This window comes from Dendrobium catenatum, unplaced genomic scaffold (genome assembly GCF_001605985.2).
Source record: "Dendrobium catenatum unplaced genomic scaffold, ASM160598v2 fragScaff_scaffold_621, whole genome shotgun sequence".
Classification (NCBI taxonomy): domain Eukaryota; kingdom Viridiplantae; phylum Streptophyta; class Magnoliopsida; order Asparagales; family Orchidaceae; genus Dendrobium; species Dendrobium catenatum.
Genome location: NW_021319083.1, coordinates 18,073,853 through 18,091,123, shown reverse-complemented (window position 1 = coordinate 18,091,123; position 17,271 = coordinate 18,073,853). Strand labels below are relative to the sequence as shown.

The 17,271-nt window shown below is 33.2% G+C and overlaps 1 protein-coding gene across 4 annotated transcripts in view; it reads left to right on the top strand.

Moving 5' to 3' along the window:
* Positions 1 to 3,298: 3,298 nt before the first annotated feature.
* The window catches only part of LOC110105465 (anaphase-promoting complex subunit 6), a 67,189-nt gene continuing 53,216 nt past the window's right edge, over positions 3,299 to 17,271 (top strand). Inside the window, exons 1-4 of one of the 4 annotated variants that reach the window (XM_020834992.2) lie at positions 3,304 to 3,493; positions 3,593 to 3,703; positions 3,787 to 3,921; positions 9,460 to 9,533. In XM_020834992.2, the coding sequence (XP_020690651.1) occupies positions 3,458 to 3,493; positions 3,593 to 3,703; positions 3,787 to 3,921; positions 9,460 to 9,533 (356 nt within the window). In that variant the 5' untranslated portion in view covers positions 3,304 to 3,457. Of the gene's footprint in view, positions 3,704 to 3,786; positions 3,922 to 9,459; positions 9,534 to 17,271 lie in introns of all 4 variants that reach the window. The other 3 variants (XR_003700868.1, XM_020834991.2, XM_020834993.2) reach the window with 3 other exon arrangements.

The following is a 17,271-nucleotide window of genomic DNA, read 5'->3' as shown; positions in this document are numbered from 1 at the left end:
ATGATTTCACTAGTGTTTGGGTAGATTGCAATAGGCTGACTCGTTCCTAAGGGCGATCATATTACAAATGTCAATCGTATGGTTGAAGTCTAGTGTCAAATATGGTGTCACTTCGAAGTTAAGGTGTTAGTTTGTAGTACGACAGTGACTTGGCGGAACTCTGATGTCAATTGATGGTCTAGCGGAGTTCAGACCCTTAGGTGGTGGTCCGACAGAGTTTAGACCCTGAGGTGGTAGACCGGTGGAGACGAGGGCTTCAAGTGGTGGTCCGGTGGAGGTGAGGGCCTCAAGTGGTGGTCCGGTAGAGCAACGACGTTAGGCGATGGTCCGGCAGAGGTGAGGGCCTCAAGTGGTGGTCCGGCAGAGCAACATCGTCAGGCGGTGGTCTGGCAGAGGTGAGGGCTTCAAGTAGTGGTTCGGCGAAACAACGATGTCAGGCGGTGGTCCCGCGGAGGTGAGGGCCTCAAGTGGTGGTCCAGGGGAGCAACGACCTCAGGCGGTGGTCCGTCGGAGGTGATGGCCTCAAGTGGTGGTCCGGCGGAGCAACGACGTCAGGCGGTGGTCTAATGGAGGTGAGGGCCTCAAGTGGTGGTCCCGTGGAGCAACGACGTCAGACGGTGGTCTGGCGGAGGTGAGTGCCTCAAGTGGTCGGACCACCGTCGTCAGGCCTTGGTCGAGGAGGAGCAATGAGGCAAGAGCGATATCTGATCTCTCTCTTGAATCTTTTGGCTTGGGATCCTTTTTCAAGAGAAAAGAGAGTTCTATATATATATTTTTGGAGTGGCATGACCTGTAAATAGGTGGGAGATCAAGGGCAAATGGAAAATGGTTGGATGGACGACCGATGTTTAATCCCTTGATCATGAACCGTTTGATGGACATTTGAATGTCTTAATGATGTCGGAATTCGGTGATCTTGGGCTCGTTGGATTTGTCTTGTCGAGCCGCTCGATTCGACTTTAAGCACATTATGTTTGAAAACCGTTTGGTAATCTAAATTGTGTTTCAAACCTTCCAAAATCACTTCTAACCTTTGATTTGGACCCGTTTGGGCTCGGATTGTGTTGGATTTGGTGTCGTTGGGTTCATATTCTCAAGAGGCTCAGTTCGACTATAAGTTTGCTGAAATCGGAGCTAGGATGGTCTCCATTTTAATTTTGAAAGTTTTCAATTTGATTTTGCATCAAAATTTGTGCCCCATCAAGATATTTTTTTGATGACATATCAATCATAGCTTTAAAACGAGCCGGAGGCAATTTGAATTAAGAGCGACATGACTCGAATGTTACTATCATTCTTTTCACTTTTAGTCTTAAATATTTTTATTTCAGACAAATACATTGGTGAAATAAGTAGAAGTGTAGAACGCACATAGACAATTGAATTCAACAACGAAATTAATTTAAAATATTTAATTATTATAATTTGACCATAATAGATCGTACTATAAGACGTCAATCGTATTATTAGACATGCATTATATTAAAAAAAATCAACAAAAGCCAATTTGCATTGATTATTAATTAAGAGATTCTTAAAAATTAGTATATATATAAATTAACCATAGTGTATGGCATACATCATACTTAAGATCAGGTCTAAATTTTAAATTATAACAACCATCCATTATTTTCTTTAATTAGATAAATTCAAAATTTAAGATTTAAATCTAAAACCTCAATATAATCCTTACATATGTTTATTTCAAAAAAGATGTCCAAACATTGAATTCATTGGATCTTTTGAAAGTAATCTTAAGAGTTTGGCAAAGTTTCATATAGATTGGCACTTCCTCCAGGATTTGTATGTATGCATAATATTTTTCGAGTATCCTTTTTGTAATGCTACGTGTATAATAATTCTCATATTAATTAGTTTAAGCCATTAATGGCGTCTCTAGCCGAAAATCTCATTTTTCACTCTAAAATACAGTGAACTAAAAAATGTTATGATTCATCTTCAATCGAACTTCATTTTTGAGCGCTTTTGCGAAGGTAAAGGACTTTCTCCTCTTTCGCGCGTTTCTTCAGCAAATTCGGTTGAGACAGAAAAATCGCGTAGATGAACAGTACTACGCCAATAATGACATCTCACTATTCACCTGCCACCGATTAGCAATTTTTTGTCGTTCGAATTGAGCAAACCAGCTACGCGTTATAGCCATTTGGAGCTCGGTTGGAGACACCCTAATGTTTTAAGAAAATTTGAGACATGAAGAGACATCAGAGTGCATTTTGGAATGTAAGATTTGATAGCTTCATCATCAATCTATTCTCTTTGTCAGAGTGCTTTGAAATAACAAGTTAGAATGAGAAATGAGAAGCAATATAGGAGATTGAAGAAGAGATGATTGCAAAGTACCGACAACTATTCCATAATTAAGGTTTGCATTAGGGACCAAATTTTTTTAAGGTGGATAATATGTATAACCTAGACTAAACTAGTCTATGCGTTTAATCTTACTATATTAAGGGGCTATTTTATTGGTTGAAAATTGAGTGCAACAACAACATCAAGCCTTTATCCCACTACGTGGGGTCGGCTACATGAATCTTTTTTCTCCATTGTGTCATATTAAAAGTCAAATTCTCGTTAAATCTAATAAAGAAAGGTCATTCCTAATATTTTCTAACCAAGTCTTTTTAGGTCTACCTCTGCCTTTCTTAACATAAGTTAAATCTAATACCTCTACTCTCCTAACCAGATCATCGGAAGGCCGCCTTTTTATGTGACTAAATCATCTAAGGCGACTCTCTCTAATCTTATCATTGAAAATTGAGTGCAATGTTAAATAAATACAATATAAAAGAAATATAGTGTAAAATAAATATTTTGATATTATTTGACAACAGATGGCGGCAAGAGGACTTATTTGCAATAAAAATAATTTTCGCTAGAAATTGGGTTAGTTTAATTTATCTCAGAAGTGAACTAAAATGTTGTGTTTTGCATTCTTTTCACAGTACTTTACATTACTTTTTGATCCAACCAAATATAAATATTTTGAAAACTCATGTATAAAGATTTCTTTAAACCCAATTTACTTCAAATCAAATAGCTCCTAAAAGTCGATCACTAAGATTTCATTTGAGACGATTTTTTTACTGCTTCCTAAAATAACTTTTTGGCAGCTGCAAGAAGAAATGGTAAATAAACAGTCCCAAATGAGGCCTAAAATAATTGATAGGTCAGTGACTATAGGAGAGCATTATTTCTTTCTAATCGCATATTTTGCGCCCAAAATACTGCAAATTTCAATGCTGGCCTTAAGTTTTAGCCGGGCCAGCCCAAGAGCCTGTACATATTTATTCGCTTCTGTTCTCCAAGCCCTAATTCCAAAAACCTTTCCCTCTCCAATTTTTTTATTTCACAAGCGAAAGTGAGGGTTTATCAGAAGGGAAGAAAGAAGCGAGAGTGGAGCAAAGAGACAGCAACTTTTTTGTAGGGGCAAGAACAGATGAAGGAGGAGGAAGTGGAGAGGCTGAGGGGATTGGTGAGGGATTGCCTTAGCAAACATCTCTACTCTTCCGCCATCTTTTTTGCTGAGAAGGTGGCGGCGGCAACTTCTGATCCCGCCGACATTTACATGCAGGCTCAGGCCCTCTTCCTTGGGCACCAGTACCGCCGCGCCCTCCACCTACTCAACTCCTCTTCCATCGTCCTTCGCGACCTGCGCTTCCGCTACCTTGCCGCCAAGTGCCTCGTACCTTCTAAAATCTCCATTGTTCATCCATCAATCTGCAGTTCTATGAATTAACACTTTAAATGCTTTGTTCTTTTCGTTAGGAGGAGCTGAAAGAATGGCACCAGTGCTTGACGATGCTTGGCGATGCTAAAGTGGATGAGCACGGAAACGTTAATAGCCCGAAGGATTGCAGTCCTATGTACTTGGACAAGGACGGAGAGGATCATGAAATCAACGTAAGAGTCTTGTTTATTGTTCATCGCGGAATTTAAGCACAGTAATCTCCCAATTGCTGTTGGGGGTTTGTGATGTAACACCTTTATAGTTTGTGCTTTAAGAAAAAATAGACCTTTAGTGGTTATACCGCTATTAATCAAGGTTGCCATTTTTTTCATAAATTTAGAAGTTTTCTGCAAAAACTTACGTATTTCTATCAGTCCATCTGTCTCCATTGTAAGCAATTTAAAATTATTGCAAAAATGCTTTAATTGCAACAATCTTTTAGTTTGTCTCTAGTTAAAGCACGATAAAATTTGTTGGATTAGCACTGGAGGTCATTGCAACAATTTTTTATATGAATCCTGCTTAAACATAATAAATTACCGTTGTTTTTTAGCTACAAAATTGAGGTTATAAGCTTTCCATAGTTGCTAATATAAATTGAAGTCAACATATAATGTGAAGCTAGGCTTTAAGCTTGATTTCTCAATATAAATGCACACAAAATTGGATCAACTATTTATGTGATGCATGAGGATTAAGTATATTGGGGTTGCAAATGCATCATTGGATGGATGCAGATGAAACATACATAAAAATCACAATGCACAAGTTACCAATTTTTAATTGCAGGTTCAATTTGAATGACATGTTCATATTCTAATTGAGGTTTAGATTTATACTTAAACTCAATTTCAAATTCATGATTCAGCTTTTGTTTAGATGCATGTTTAATTATATATGCTAATGTATGTGCAAATTTAGACTTCAAAACAATAAAATAATTCAATTCTTATTAATTCATTATTTTAAAAGGATATTTTGGAACTTTAAATTTCTTCAATAAGATAAAATTTTATTATGCATGCATTTTGTGTTGAATATGTTTGAAATGTTTAAAAGGAATAGATAAGGATTTCTCTTCAGGGATACTATTCAAGGATGAGTGGCATAAAATAATTATTTTCTTATTGATCAATGTAATATATACATGCCAATATAAACTATTTTAGGGAAGAAAAGGAAACAAGTCAACACCTAAAATAAGAAAAATGCATACAACATAACTACCCCTAATCAAATTATCAATCCATTATGAATATAATCTTAGATATCTTCCTTCAAATATATGTATGTAATTTTGATACTTTTGATTGCTATGTTGTATTTGTTTAGACCAATAACTTATTTAATTTTGTTTGTGTTTCATCTTTTATTAATTTCTAATTGACCTAAATATTATGTCCTTTTAATCAACATAATGATGTAACCATAGGCCCTGATATTACTTTGTTGCAAGAAGGTTAAGATTCTAGGGTTTTTTTAATGGAATTTAGGATGAGATGCATAATGAAAGTTCCCAAATTAACCGCAGTCCTCAAGTAACACAACTCTAAACTAAAGCAAAGATCAATCTATTTTAATATAAAAACACCGAGCAAGCTTCGTTCATTCCAAGAAATGATTTGATTGTTGCTAAAACTTGAATTTATGAGAAGTATATTAAACTAATATAAAATTTTAGCAAAGATTGCCCTTACAATATGAATAAATCTCCCTCTTTTCAAACTTGACAAAATTTCATTCACGCATAAAAACCAATGACTAAAGTTGAAGTAAAAACATTAAGAGAAATCACTGAAAATGAAGAACTAGATCCCACAATGATATCGGGAGGCTTATCCCCAAATATGGTTGTCAACACTCAAAACTTGTAAAACACTTTAATAATGATGTCATATCAGCACACAGACAAGATTTAGAGACAATTGAAAATTTCATTTTGTACTCATCATTTAACAAATTTTTTATGCCTTAGAATTCTAGTTTAATCCCATCAAACACCAAAATATGAACTCTAAGAATCTGTGAAGATCTAAGTAAATACAATCGGTTTTAACACACCCTCATGAACTCCAATAGCATTCAAATTTCTGATAGAAAGCCCTAGCTCTTGAATTTGTAAAATCCAATTCGTAGTTTACTCTAGGCATGCCAAATCAGGCAAGTGAGCATTGCCAAAATATGGAGTTGGTGCAATTAGGAGTTAGAGGAAACAAATGCGACAATGATAGTGTTTGCAATTAATAGAGGAAACAACAGGTATAACGGGTCAAAAAAATGCATGAGGTTTTGGGAATAGTTGGCAATAGATGCAGTAACAATGGTAATAGCGATTAATATCAGTGGCAAGTATTAGGAAGCGCAGAAGCATGAAGTAGAACTAAGGCAGCAACAACAAGAGGCAATGGTGTGTGCAGAGATCAATAGGTAGGAAAAATAGTGAGAGGGAGCCATATGGTTGTATAGTTGAAAAAAACTAATACTAAGAAACAAGGTACAATACTCTTGTAGCAAGTAGACTTCAAATTCTCATTGCAACAATTATGGAATTTAATATAAACTTTATATGTGCTGGGTTGAAATATTATGAGCTAATTCTAAGAAAATCATTGAGAATTCTTTTTGTTCATATTGGAGCCCTCCTTATAGACATGTTTTGCATGAAAACTAAAATAATAGAAAATAAAATAATCAGAACTTCATCATTGCACATGATTTGTATATCCAACGAGTATTGATTTTAAATTTGCATCAAATGGTTATGAATGGCCCTTTTTTATGATTTCATTGATCTCTATGTAAGATAGCGACTAAAAACTTGATTCTTTTTTTCTAGTAGGTTTTATCAATTGTGTAGGTCATGATGACTGTTGTTCATATTTTGACTAAGATTTCATATATCCAACTTTTGGTCGTTTAACATATTGAGGAATTTAACCAGTAATACATGCTCCTGATCATACACAATATATGTACCTATACGCTACATATTCTCTTGATCAAATTTGATAGTGATACATGTACCAATAATTAATTATTTTCGTGCAATTGCAACTCCAGGTATTTGCTTCTATTCGTATTTATTTGATGCATGTTTCAGTAACTTTTTTATATTCTATTGCTATTCACCATCAATGTTGCATGTGAAGAGAAATCATATGCTGTCACACCCCACGATGACCCCTCTAGGTCCACCCGAGGTGAACAAAGTTAAGTTCTACTAACCTTTTTGAATATCATAAATTTCTAATCTGAAGAAGTGAAAATATCCACAATTTACTAGAGCTAAAGCATTTTCAAAATAAATTTTTCATCAATTAAACTACAGAGCTGCTTAAATAAATTAAGATTTTTTTTGTATATCATCAAAAGATTTGACATGAATTATGATAAATATATTTGCCAAAACTTTATCTGAGAAGAAAACTGTATACCCAAAAGATGATGTTGACCAAAATATCAAAATATGACATTTATTTGTGTTCTATCTCATCCTTTACTTGAAATGATGTTCAACATAATATGGTATGAGCTAAAAGTCAGCAAGACAAACAATTTAAAGACACAATGCAATTATCTTAAAAATTTTACTTATACTCATTAACTCATATATTAGTTTAATATGCTACTTTATGTCCTCACATATGAAATACCTAAATTAACATATGATTTGCTTGTAAGCAAAATATCTAATTGGACAGAAAACTGTAGGCAAAATATTAGAGTTTCACGTATTAATAACATTTCATAGAAAGTGTGTACATTTATTATTCTATAATCTAATTGTCTAGTTTTTTTTGTTGATTACATGTATCATATACATCTCTCTTTTAGCTTTATGATATATCATGTATGTGGAAGTGATTTATTGACTACCAGAAGTCGAAAGCTACGTGCTGATGACCTTTTTTCCTCCATATGGTCCGTCTTTGTTACCCAACATGTACAAGTCATCATACACATCTTAATTGAAAGACTCTTTTACCTTCTGATGGGTTCTCTTTGTTGCCCTACCTTTACAAGTTGTCACAGTATCAACCTATCTATATACATGGTCTTTCTAAAGCTTATTTTTTTAGATTTCATTGTTCGAACGTCTAGATATATGTATCATATTTTTCATCTTATAACCTTATATAAATACACTTTTAAATTGAAATAAAATAACTTTTAATGCTATATTTTTAAACTTCTATGTAATAGATGAAAATGAATTTAATCCAATTAACATATCATTTTACACTTCAAATTTGATATAAAGTTGCTTTCTAAAATTAGAACTCCTAAAAATTACTTTCTGAAATTAAAATTGCATATCTTATTTAATTGAGGGTGTGAATGATTAGTCCTTGGATAGGCTGTCTCGCCATAGACACCTCGAAACGTCTTTCGTTAGTAAATGATCTAAAGAATAGTTTAACATGTAAAAATTTTGATTACCATTTCTGACACACTTAACAATCATTTTAAGCTTAAACTACAAGTTTTACTTCAACAAAATCTCCTCATATAAATCTCAAGTTTTTCAACTTCTATTTATAGTCAATATGCAAAAGAACTCGCAAAAACTAAAATTTTACCTTAATTTTCTAGCTTTCCCATTTCTTTTCTTCTCATTTCCTTCGGCCAACTTCTGTTTTTCCCTTTCAGCTTGCCGCTATGTAGCCACGGACGAGAGCTTCTAGGCGGATCGAAGGGGAGCGGATTCAACTTAGTGTTAGGGTATTATATTTAGGTAGTTTGCTTAATTCCATTTTCCTGAAATGCCCTTAATTGCACTTCATCCAAGCCATCTGATTTCCATTACTAGTTTCATGTCCAAGAAAGTGGATTGTTGAAAATTGAAAGGCTGCTACAGTGCCATACTTCCAATAAACATTGTTATTAAATTTTAACTTAGGAAAATATAATTGAAACCAATTTAATTCATATAAGCTTATATACTCAAAATTTCTTATGTATATGTATATACTAAAATGATTGATATAAGCTGTAGGTTTTTTAAAAATACTGATTTTAAGTTTTAAGATGGGTGAAAAATGAGATATATAAATTTTGTGATTTTTTACCTGTCAAAATTGTTGGAATATTATATATGTGCTGCTATACTCTAGTCTGGTCTTGAAAGGAGTATTTTTTTTCTTAAAAGGGTAGAAAAGAATGCAAAAAAAAAGAAACAGATTGGATGAGATTTAGATATGTGCCCAAACTGTTCTTTGTTGTCTTTAACAGCATCCTCTATTTCTTGGCATTGTTTTCTCGATTGCTTGGGCCACTAGGTTGGGCGGGGCTTTGTGTCAAACTAAGTTATTACTTGATCTGAACCTACTCTAACTTGATGTGAATTGCTACAACTCAGCTACAGGGTACTTAAGAATTTAATTTGATACTAGTATGATCTCAATCCTTATGAGTACTCAAGCATTTGCCTCCTTTATCTTTTTCTTGTCTGGTTGTTCTGGCTTTGCAATTTCTTATTTAAATCTCTAGCTCAGAATTTTGAAGTCACTGTTGGAATTGGCTTGTTTTTTTTTACTATTCAATTAACGAGTTGCTGTTGCCGCGTTAATTCTATTGCTGCTTAGCGCATTAGGTTATTTGATGCTGATATACATATTTGTCTTAAGTTTTGTAGCTTAATTGGCACTGCAAATATTAATTGATGTTGATTTTTTGTCATATAAGCTCAAGCTTCATTCATGTTCTTGCAGATTACTGCAGCAGTTTGTTATTTACGTGGCAAGGCATATGAAGCTTTGGAGAACCGTATCCAAGCAAGATTATGGTGAACTATTTCTGTTGCCTTCCATCAGTATCCCAGTATATTCTTTATCTTTCTCTTAATATCAATTTGTTGCTCTAAGTTGGCAAAATTATATCCTTTCTTTCTTTTGGAAGCTGAATTGCATGATATCATAAAGGGATAGCAAGGTTCTTGTTAGAGTTTTAACTAAAGTCGCAATGTTCTTTTCTTCTGGTTCTATAGGCATGAAAATATGGCTTAGAACTCCTTAAAAAATAGGTACAGATCATGTATGTGTGCTGACCTTAGGTCCTACCATTTTAGGCTAGATCTGGCTATCCAGAAGTTGGTGATATGAACCAAGTATATAAATGGACTAAGTATACGAATTTTGATGTCTTAACTTTATTTCCCGAGTCCTATTGGATTTACCGAAGTTTTAGAGTCCTTAACTCAATGCTGGATTGGGATACCTAGAATTATATGATGAAAAGCTAAGTTTTGCAGGATTAAGTTTGTGAAGCTTTTCTGTTGCCGTTTTCTTAAATAAGGCCTCATTGATTTCTTACTGGAAAACTTTTCCGGCCATAACTCAAAACATTGAAAAGATGTGGTAAACTGATCGTGACATTTTCTATTGTGCTTATATTTCGTACTCCAGGATCAGGGAAACATCATTTCAAGAACCTGATAGATTGTTTATATTATTAAATAGGCATGTTTGCATTTGACCATGGAATGACCTTGACATGATCATGGTATGGATTTTATTTGTTAAATGTGATGAAATTACCCCAATTATGATGACTTACATTGACAGTTCAGTGTGTCCTTTTGCGTGTTTCTTTTCACTTGTACATGTATGCATTTGTGTGAATTTACATTCCCACAGATAAATGAGGTGGTAGTTGAAGAGAAATGAAAAAGGGTGAAAGTTACAATGAGTGTGGGTCATAGTTGGAGATGCATTGCTTGTTTTCCCCGAGCAAATAAATGAATGTTATCTATTCTAAGCTTGCCTGATTATTTCTGAAAAATTGTTCGTTACAATTTTGTGGTAAGAATGTCAGCAAGCTTACCTCTTCACTTGTGGTTTCGAATGAAGTACATGTTAAACCACTATCAAGCTTCTTCTTTAGAAAGCGTCTATCAAATTTATTATGCTTTGTATGGTCATGTTGCATAGGATTATATGTAATGTTGATGACTGACTAGTTAGCATAAGAGAGCCTCATATGACTTTTCCATTCAATCTTTAAATCTTTCAAGATAATTTTTAGCCTTAGCAATTCATAAATTTTTGATGTCATAAATCTAAATTTAGTTTCTATGTTAGATCTTGCTTCTACATTTTATTTTTTTATTTTCCAAGTCACGAGGTTGCCTCTTAAGAATGTGCAATATACTGAACTTGACCTATTAACCATTGATACCACATAAAATACATCTATTTATGCTTCAAGGGTCCAATCCACCTTATTTTTGATAGAAATTCTTTTGCATGGGGTTCCATTCTTATCTTCTAAATTTGTTTATTACCATAAGGTGTGATTCTTTAGGATTTCACATAAATTAACTCACCACCCCAATAGTGTAAGCAATGTTAGGTCTTGTATGTTATGGAGTAGATAAGTCTTTTGGAGTATTTCCAAGTTTATGATTAAATTCCATGGGTCTCTTAATAAGTTTACATCTTAACTAACCATTTTCTTTCAATACTGTATTTTTGTTATGATATGAAGATTTTATGTCAAGATTATGTAACTTCAATGCCAATGAAATACTTTAGCTTGCCTGATTCTTTGACTTCAAGTTGTTAGAGAAATTTTTTCTTTAAATTTTCTATTCCTTCTATATTACCACCTATTATAATAATGTCATTGACTTGGTAGTGCAAAAACTCCCCCTAAAGTTTTGTATTTCATAAATAATGTATTGTCTTCTTAAATTTATTTGCATCCCTTGTTGATCATTACCTTGGCGAATATTTGGAACCACACCATTAGAAATGCTTCAAATTATATAATGCTTTCTATTTTTTATTTGAGCCAAATCTTGATGAAACCTCCTATATACTTTTTTTTCAAGGCACCATGTAACTAGGGCATTCTTCACATTAAATTGTTATATCTTCTAGCTCTTTTTATCTACTAAAGATAAATGAAGTATAATAATGTTCATTTTGGCAAATGTAGCAAATGTTTCAAGATAATCATTCCAATATGTTTGAATGCAACATTTGGCCATTAATATGGCTTTATATCTTTCTAGTGAAACATCATATCTGTTTTATATTGGAGACCCATCTATATTCAATTGATTTCTTTTCATTTGATAACTTTACCAATTCCATTGTTTTAATTTTTTTGAAGGGTTTTCATTTCTTTGCTTGTAGCATTATTCTAATTCACATTACTTAAGCCTCAAAGCTATTTTAGGAATAAAAATAATAAGCAAGTTCCTTTTCAAAACAAGAAGGCAATCCCCACAAGCAACTTGACCGAGCCTTATTTCTGTTATGAAAATCATTCAATGATTGGAGGCAAGAAAGGGAGAAAACCTACCCCAAAATGACACCGATGAATAGTCCCTCCTTGGTCACCTGGCCACGAAAGCTGATGAACCCTGCTAGATAAAAATGTCAACCGACCATTCTATTATATCATAGTTTACTATACTGAAAAAGAGACTGGTTCCTTATTGGGCACTTTTTTGGGCCAGTCCACTGCTCACTGCTAAAGGAAGAGGTAGCTCCTTACTGGTAGTTGATACCTGTCAACTCTGTTCTTTGTCATTGTTGTCTCTTGGTTGTGGGTGGCCAAGAGTTCCAACTTGGATATTTGGGATGCTAGTATGAAATGATTGGTGATTTTGAGAAAATGTTTTGTGTTATAAAGATAAGTCTAAGAGATGCCTAGTGGAAGTTTTTATACTTTTATTTGTAGGTTCAGTGTTTGGTTAGCTCATTCAGTGGTAGAGATTGATTCAGTCGATTAGAATTGCACAATTTGAGATGCTTTTCTTCTTTAGTAAACCTATAATAGCTGAGTAGAAAGTGGTTATAGCATCTTGGTTTGGGTATGAGTGGTTATTTTTGGAATTGAGTTGTTTGTTGGGAAGATGGGTAAGGAGGGACAATGAGGATATAAAAACTCATTTGTAAACAATATATTCTTCCTTAAGATTCATTTATAAAAGGTATTTTTTTCTTTTAGATAAGTAGTAATAAAATAGTGATTTTTGTACTAAAAGTGCCGTTGGCTGGCACATGCACCTTTCTCGTAGGATTATGGTTGCATTTGTATCTTTTTGTGTAGGAGAATAGCCAATGAATGCGCATCTAGCTGCTCGAGGATCAAGTTTCTCTTTGTTTTGAGGAATTTTTATGAGTAAAGATAACACTTCAAAATACTTTACGAACAAAGTTGTTTGAGGTATTGAAATGGAGAAATAGTTTATTTAGAACATGTGTAAAACTCTTAAACTCAAGGAATTTTATAGGTAATCGATTTAAGATTGTTAAAAATTGCTTTCCTCTAATATTGTTTTGAAATATTTTTCTAAAAAAGGAGCGTCCATATGACAGCAAGTAGGTGGCTGTTTCGTTCAACCACGCCATTTGTTGGGGTGAATATGTATAAGAGGATTCATGTTTTGTTCTTTTTCTTGTAAATATGAGGATATAATGGTTAATATAGTATTCGGCATTATTGGATTTGATTTTGTCAATTTGAACACCAAAATCATTTTTGATCATATTGAAAAAAGTGGAAACGGTGATGCTTCATTTTTGTTTTTTTAGTAAACTCATTTTGGTTTCTATAAATAATGAAAAAAACATGATTTTGAGAACAATAAATGATAGGTGGCCAAGGTGTAGATCTTGAAGCCATATTCTTTCTTTATTTTTTTAAGATAAAATATAATATTTAAACTTGTTTGGAGTTTTCTTGATCATTTGATTCCTCAAAATGGCAGAGATCATCTCTTTCTTTAGCAAGCTCAATTGTCTTCATGTCCTATTCCTGGAAGGCATAGTCTTGAGGATAAAATACAACACTATTAAAATACTTAGATAGTTTTTGAATGAATCATAGATTGGTAAATAGTTTAGGTGTATAGAGGACATTTTGGAGTGAGAGATTTATTTGTAAATGTATCTCATTGATTGTCCATAGTGGTCAATGATCCATCGAGCATGGTTATTTTTTGTTTTGAGAGGAGTTGTTTGTATGATATTTAGCTCTTAAATAAATTATCCAATAACTAAAGATGGGCATCTTTGAGACTCATAATAAGAGGATGTAATAAATAATGCTAGTGTAAGTTTTTCATTTTTTTGTGCCTTATAAACGACTTAATTTTTTTCTTTCCTTTTCAAATCTTCAAACTAATCACAAATATTTTAGGTAATTTTTTCATTCAACTGATATATTGAATGGTTGTTTTACAGCTCTATTGTTGGGTTTTGTTTGCATCTCTTAGTTGCAAAGGAACCTAAGGTCAAGGGTACGTTGGCGGTGAAGTTTTATCGTCCTTAACGAATTAAAATATTTTGTTATCGAGTACAACAACAACAACAATATCGAGCCTTTATCCCACTATGTGGTTATGATCAATGCAAATTCATATGTTTAGTTGTAGTATTTATTTTATCAAGTGTGACATAAGAAAAGATACTATCCCGGAGATGAAAATATTATTTTACTATTGATTCAATAACAAAACTCATTTTTTTTATAATTTTATCAAAAATTTTCGTTTAGCAAATATGTTTGATTGAATATAATTTATTTTATTATAGGGACAAGTTCCTATAGAGGTCTGCCTCTATGATTAATTACATACTAATGATTTATTCCTTAAAAAAGCTTTTTGATTAAAATAATGGCCATTTCATCAAAATGTTGGCTAATATTTTGTATAATTTTTCTCAAAATTGCCTATTAAAGATTTGGATTTTGAAAAATTCAAATGGGACTAAATTAGCTTAAAATCGTTTTTTTAAATGGAAGCCAAAGGAGGAGATATATGAGTACTTGGTTATGAAACTCTTAGAAGTATTTAAAACTATCCTATATTAGGCTTTATATTTTAAAATTAGATTTATATTGAAGTTGACAAATTTTATTTTGAAAATTGAGGCTTACATCTTAACAAAACAGGTTTGAGGAAATGTCTAGGAAGGTGAGAACTTACGATGTAGCTAAAAAGAACATTGACCTCTGATCCTAAATCTAAGTTGAGAATCACCGATAGATAGTAATTCCTATCTAAATTTAGCCGAGTGCAATGGACTTATAAATTTGAAACCCCACCTAGGTTAAATTAGCATGACTCTAGATTTTATAATCATGCCTATCAGCTAATCCACCTAAATTGTTTTAAAATCATATAGTTCGATCTTAATGTATATGTGAGATATGTCAGATTATTTTGATTTAGAAAATATGACTTACAACTTGGTCATTTAAACCAAGATGCCTGATTATGTGGGCATGCAAATGCTGATTCATAATATAATATTTTTATTATCTAATTCTTAATGTGAATGTATCTACATGCAACTCATGAGGCCATGATGTTTTTTTTTTTGAAAAATTTGGCTTATTTTGGATGAGCCACATAATTTTGTTGAAAAAAAAAGCGTTATCATATGGTATGTTTTTAGATTGTTTAAAATTTAATTGGTAGAAAATTTAGTTTTGCTCTCAAAGCTTACCGTATAAAACAACGTTTAGGTCACCCTCAAGTAAAGTAAGATAAAAAATAAAAAAAAAACATGCATTTTTAATTTGCATTAAGTAACCAATCAATCACATGTATAAAAATTTAACTACATAATAATATTATACAGTCTAATTATTACAATCAGGAAATACAATAAAATAATTGCTGAGTTGCCTATCATATACAATCCAATTATAATTTACATACTCGACCTCTGTGTTATCAAGTTTTGACTTTTAATACGTCTAGTGTTTCACTTTCAGGATAAATTTGAAACCCCACCTAGGTTAAGTCAGCATGACTCTAGATTTTATAATCATGCCTAAAAAAGACTACCAGCTAATCCACCTAAATTGTTTTAAAATCATATAGTTCGATCTTAATGTATATGTGAGATATGTCAGATTATTTTGATTTAGAAAATATGACTTACAACTTGGTCATTTAAACCAAGATGTCTAATTATGTGGGCATATAAATGCTGATTCATAATTTAATATTTTTATTATCTAATTCTTAATGTGAATGTATCTACATGCAACTCATGAGGCCATGATGTGTTTTTTTTTTTTTTTTTTTTTGAAAAATTTGGCTTATTTTGGATAAGCAACATAATTTTGTTGAAAAAAAAAGCGTTATCATATGGTATGTTTGTAGATTGTTTAAACTTTAATTGGTAGAAAATTTAGTTTTGCTCTCAAAGCTTACCGTATAAAACACGTTTAGGTCACCCTCAAGTAAAGTAAGATAAAAAATTAAAAACAACTTGCATTTTTAATTTGCATTAAGTAACCAATCAATCACATGTATAAAAATTCAACTACATAATAATATTATACAGTCTAATTATTACAATCAGGAAATACAATAAAATAATTACTGAGTTGCCTATTATATACAATCCAATTATAATTTACATACTCGACCTCTGTGTTATCAAGTTTTGACTTTTAATACGTCTAGTGTTTCACTTTCAGGTTCATACTTCTTGTTTATCATTCGTGTAGTTATGTCCCATAGGCTCATATGATTTCCTAAATTTATTAATTACATTTGAAAAGAAAAAAAAAATCAAAATTGCAATTCATACATTAGGAAGTATATGCAATATATAAAAGAAAGAAAACATCACAAATTTGTCTGGCACTTAAAGTGAAGCCAATTTCTAATCTAGCGGTCTTGCCTCTTTAGGGGCTGAAAGAAGAAGCCCTCAGGTTTGTTTTTTTGAAAATGCTTGAGCTGCTATAAATCCTGAGATTTGATATGGGACCAGTTGCCATCTTAACCTAGGATTTGATTTCAGCCATTGGATATAAAGACCTTGATTTGGAAAGTCTCGGAAAGTTAGAATCAAGTCATGGATGAAATAGGAAATGAAGGATTTGGGCTTAATTGTGCTCAATTAAACTTGATTCAGTTGTATTTGAGTCGAGTTGACACAAAAATTGGGTTAACATTTGTGGTTATTGTTAATATTGTCCTTGGAGATGAAAATTATAGTTTTGTTCACCTGAAAAATATAAAATCTTCCCAAATTTGGATTGTCTAAATTAGGAAATCATTCATGGCCAATTGGAGGGATCTTGGGTTGGGTGGAAAGGCCGGCAGTTATGCTTGGTGGGAGACCGATGGGTTCAGGTGGAAGGGGTTGTTGGCTGGTGGGAGTGAGGAGGTGGTTGGGTCGGGTGAGTGAGGCCGGTGGTGTGTGGTGGAGGGGAAGGAAACGGGAAGATGGCGGTTGGGTTTGGAATGATGGACCGGCAACCGGATGGGAGGTGGGCAGGGTTGGGGAGAGAGGGTCGGTGGGTTTGGGGAAAGGATAAAATGTAGCCAACTGTTTGGGGAGATGTTGGGGAGGAGCCGATAGATAGAGGAGGAAGGGGGAGATAAGCCATGAGCCCCAGACCCTTTCGATGGCTTACGGGTATTGCTTTCATCCTCACCTAGGGTTCTCTCTTCTCAAGTGCACACACAAGAGGAAGAAGACAAAGCTGAAATTTCATTCAAATCATCTAACCAATTACAATAGCAAAGACCTTTATAAATAGGT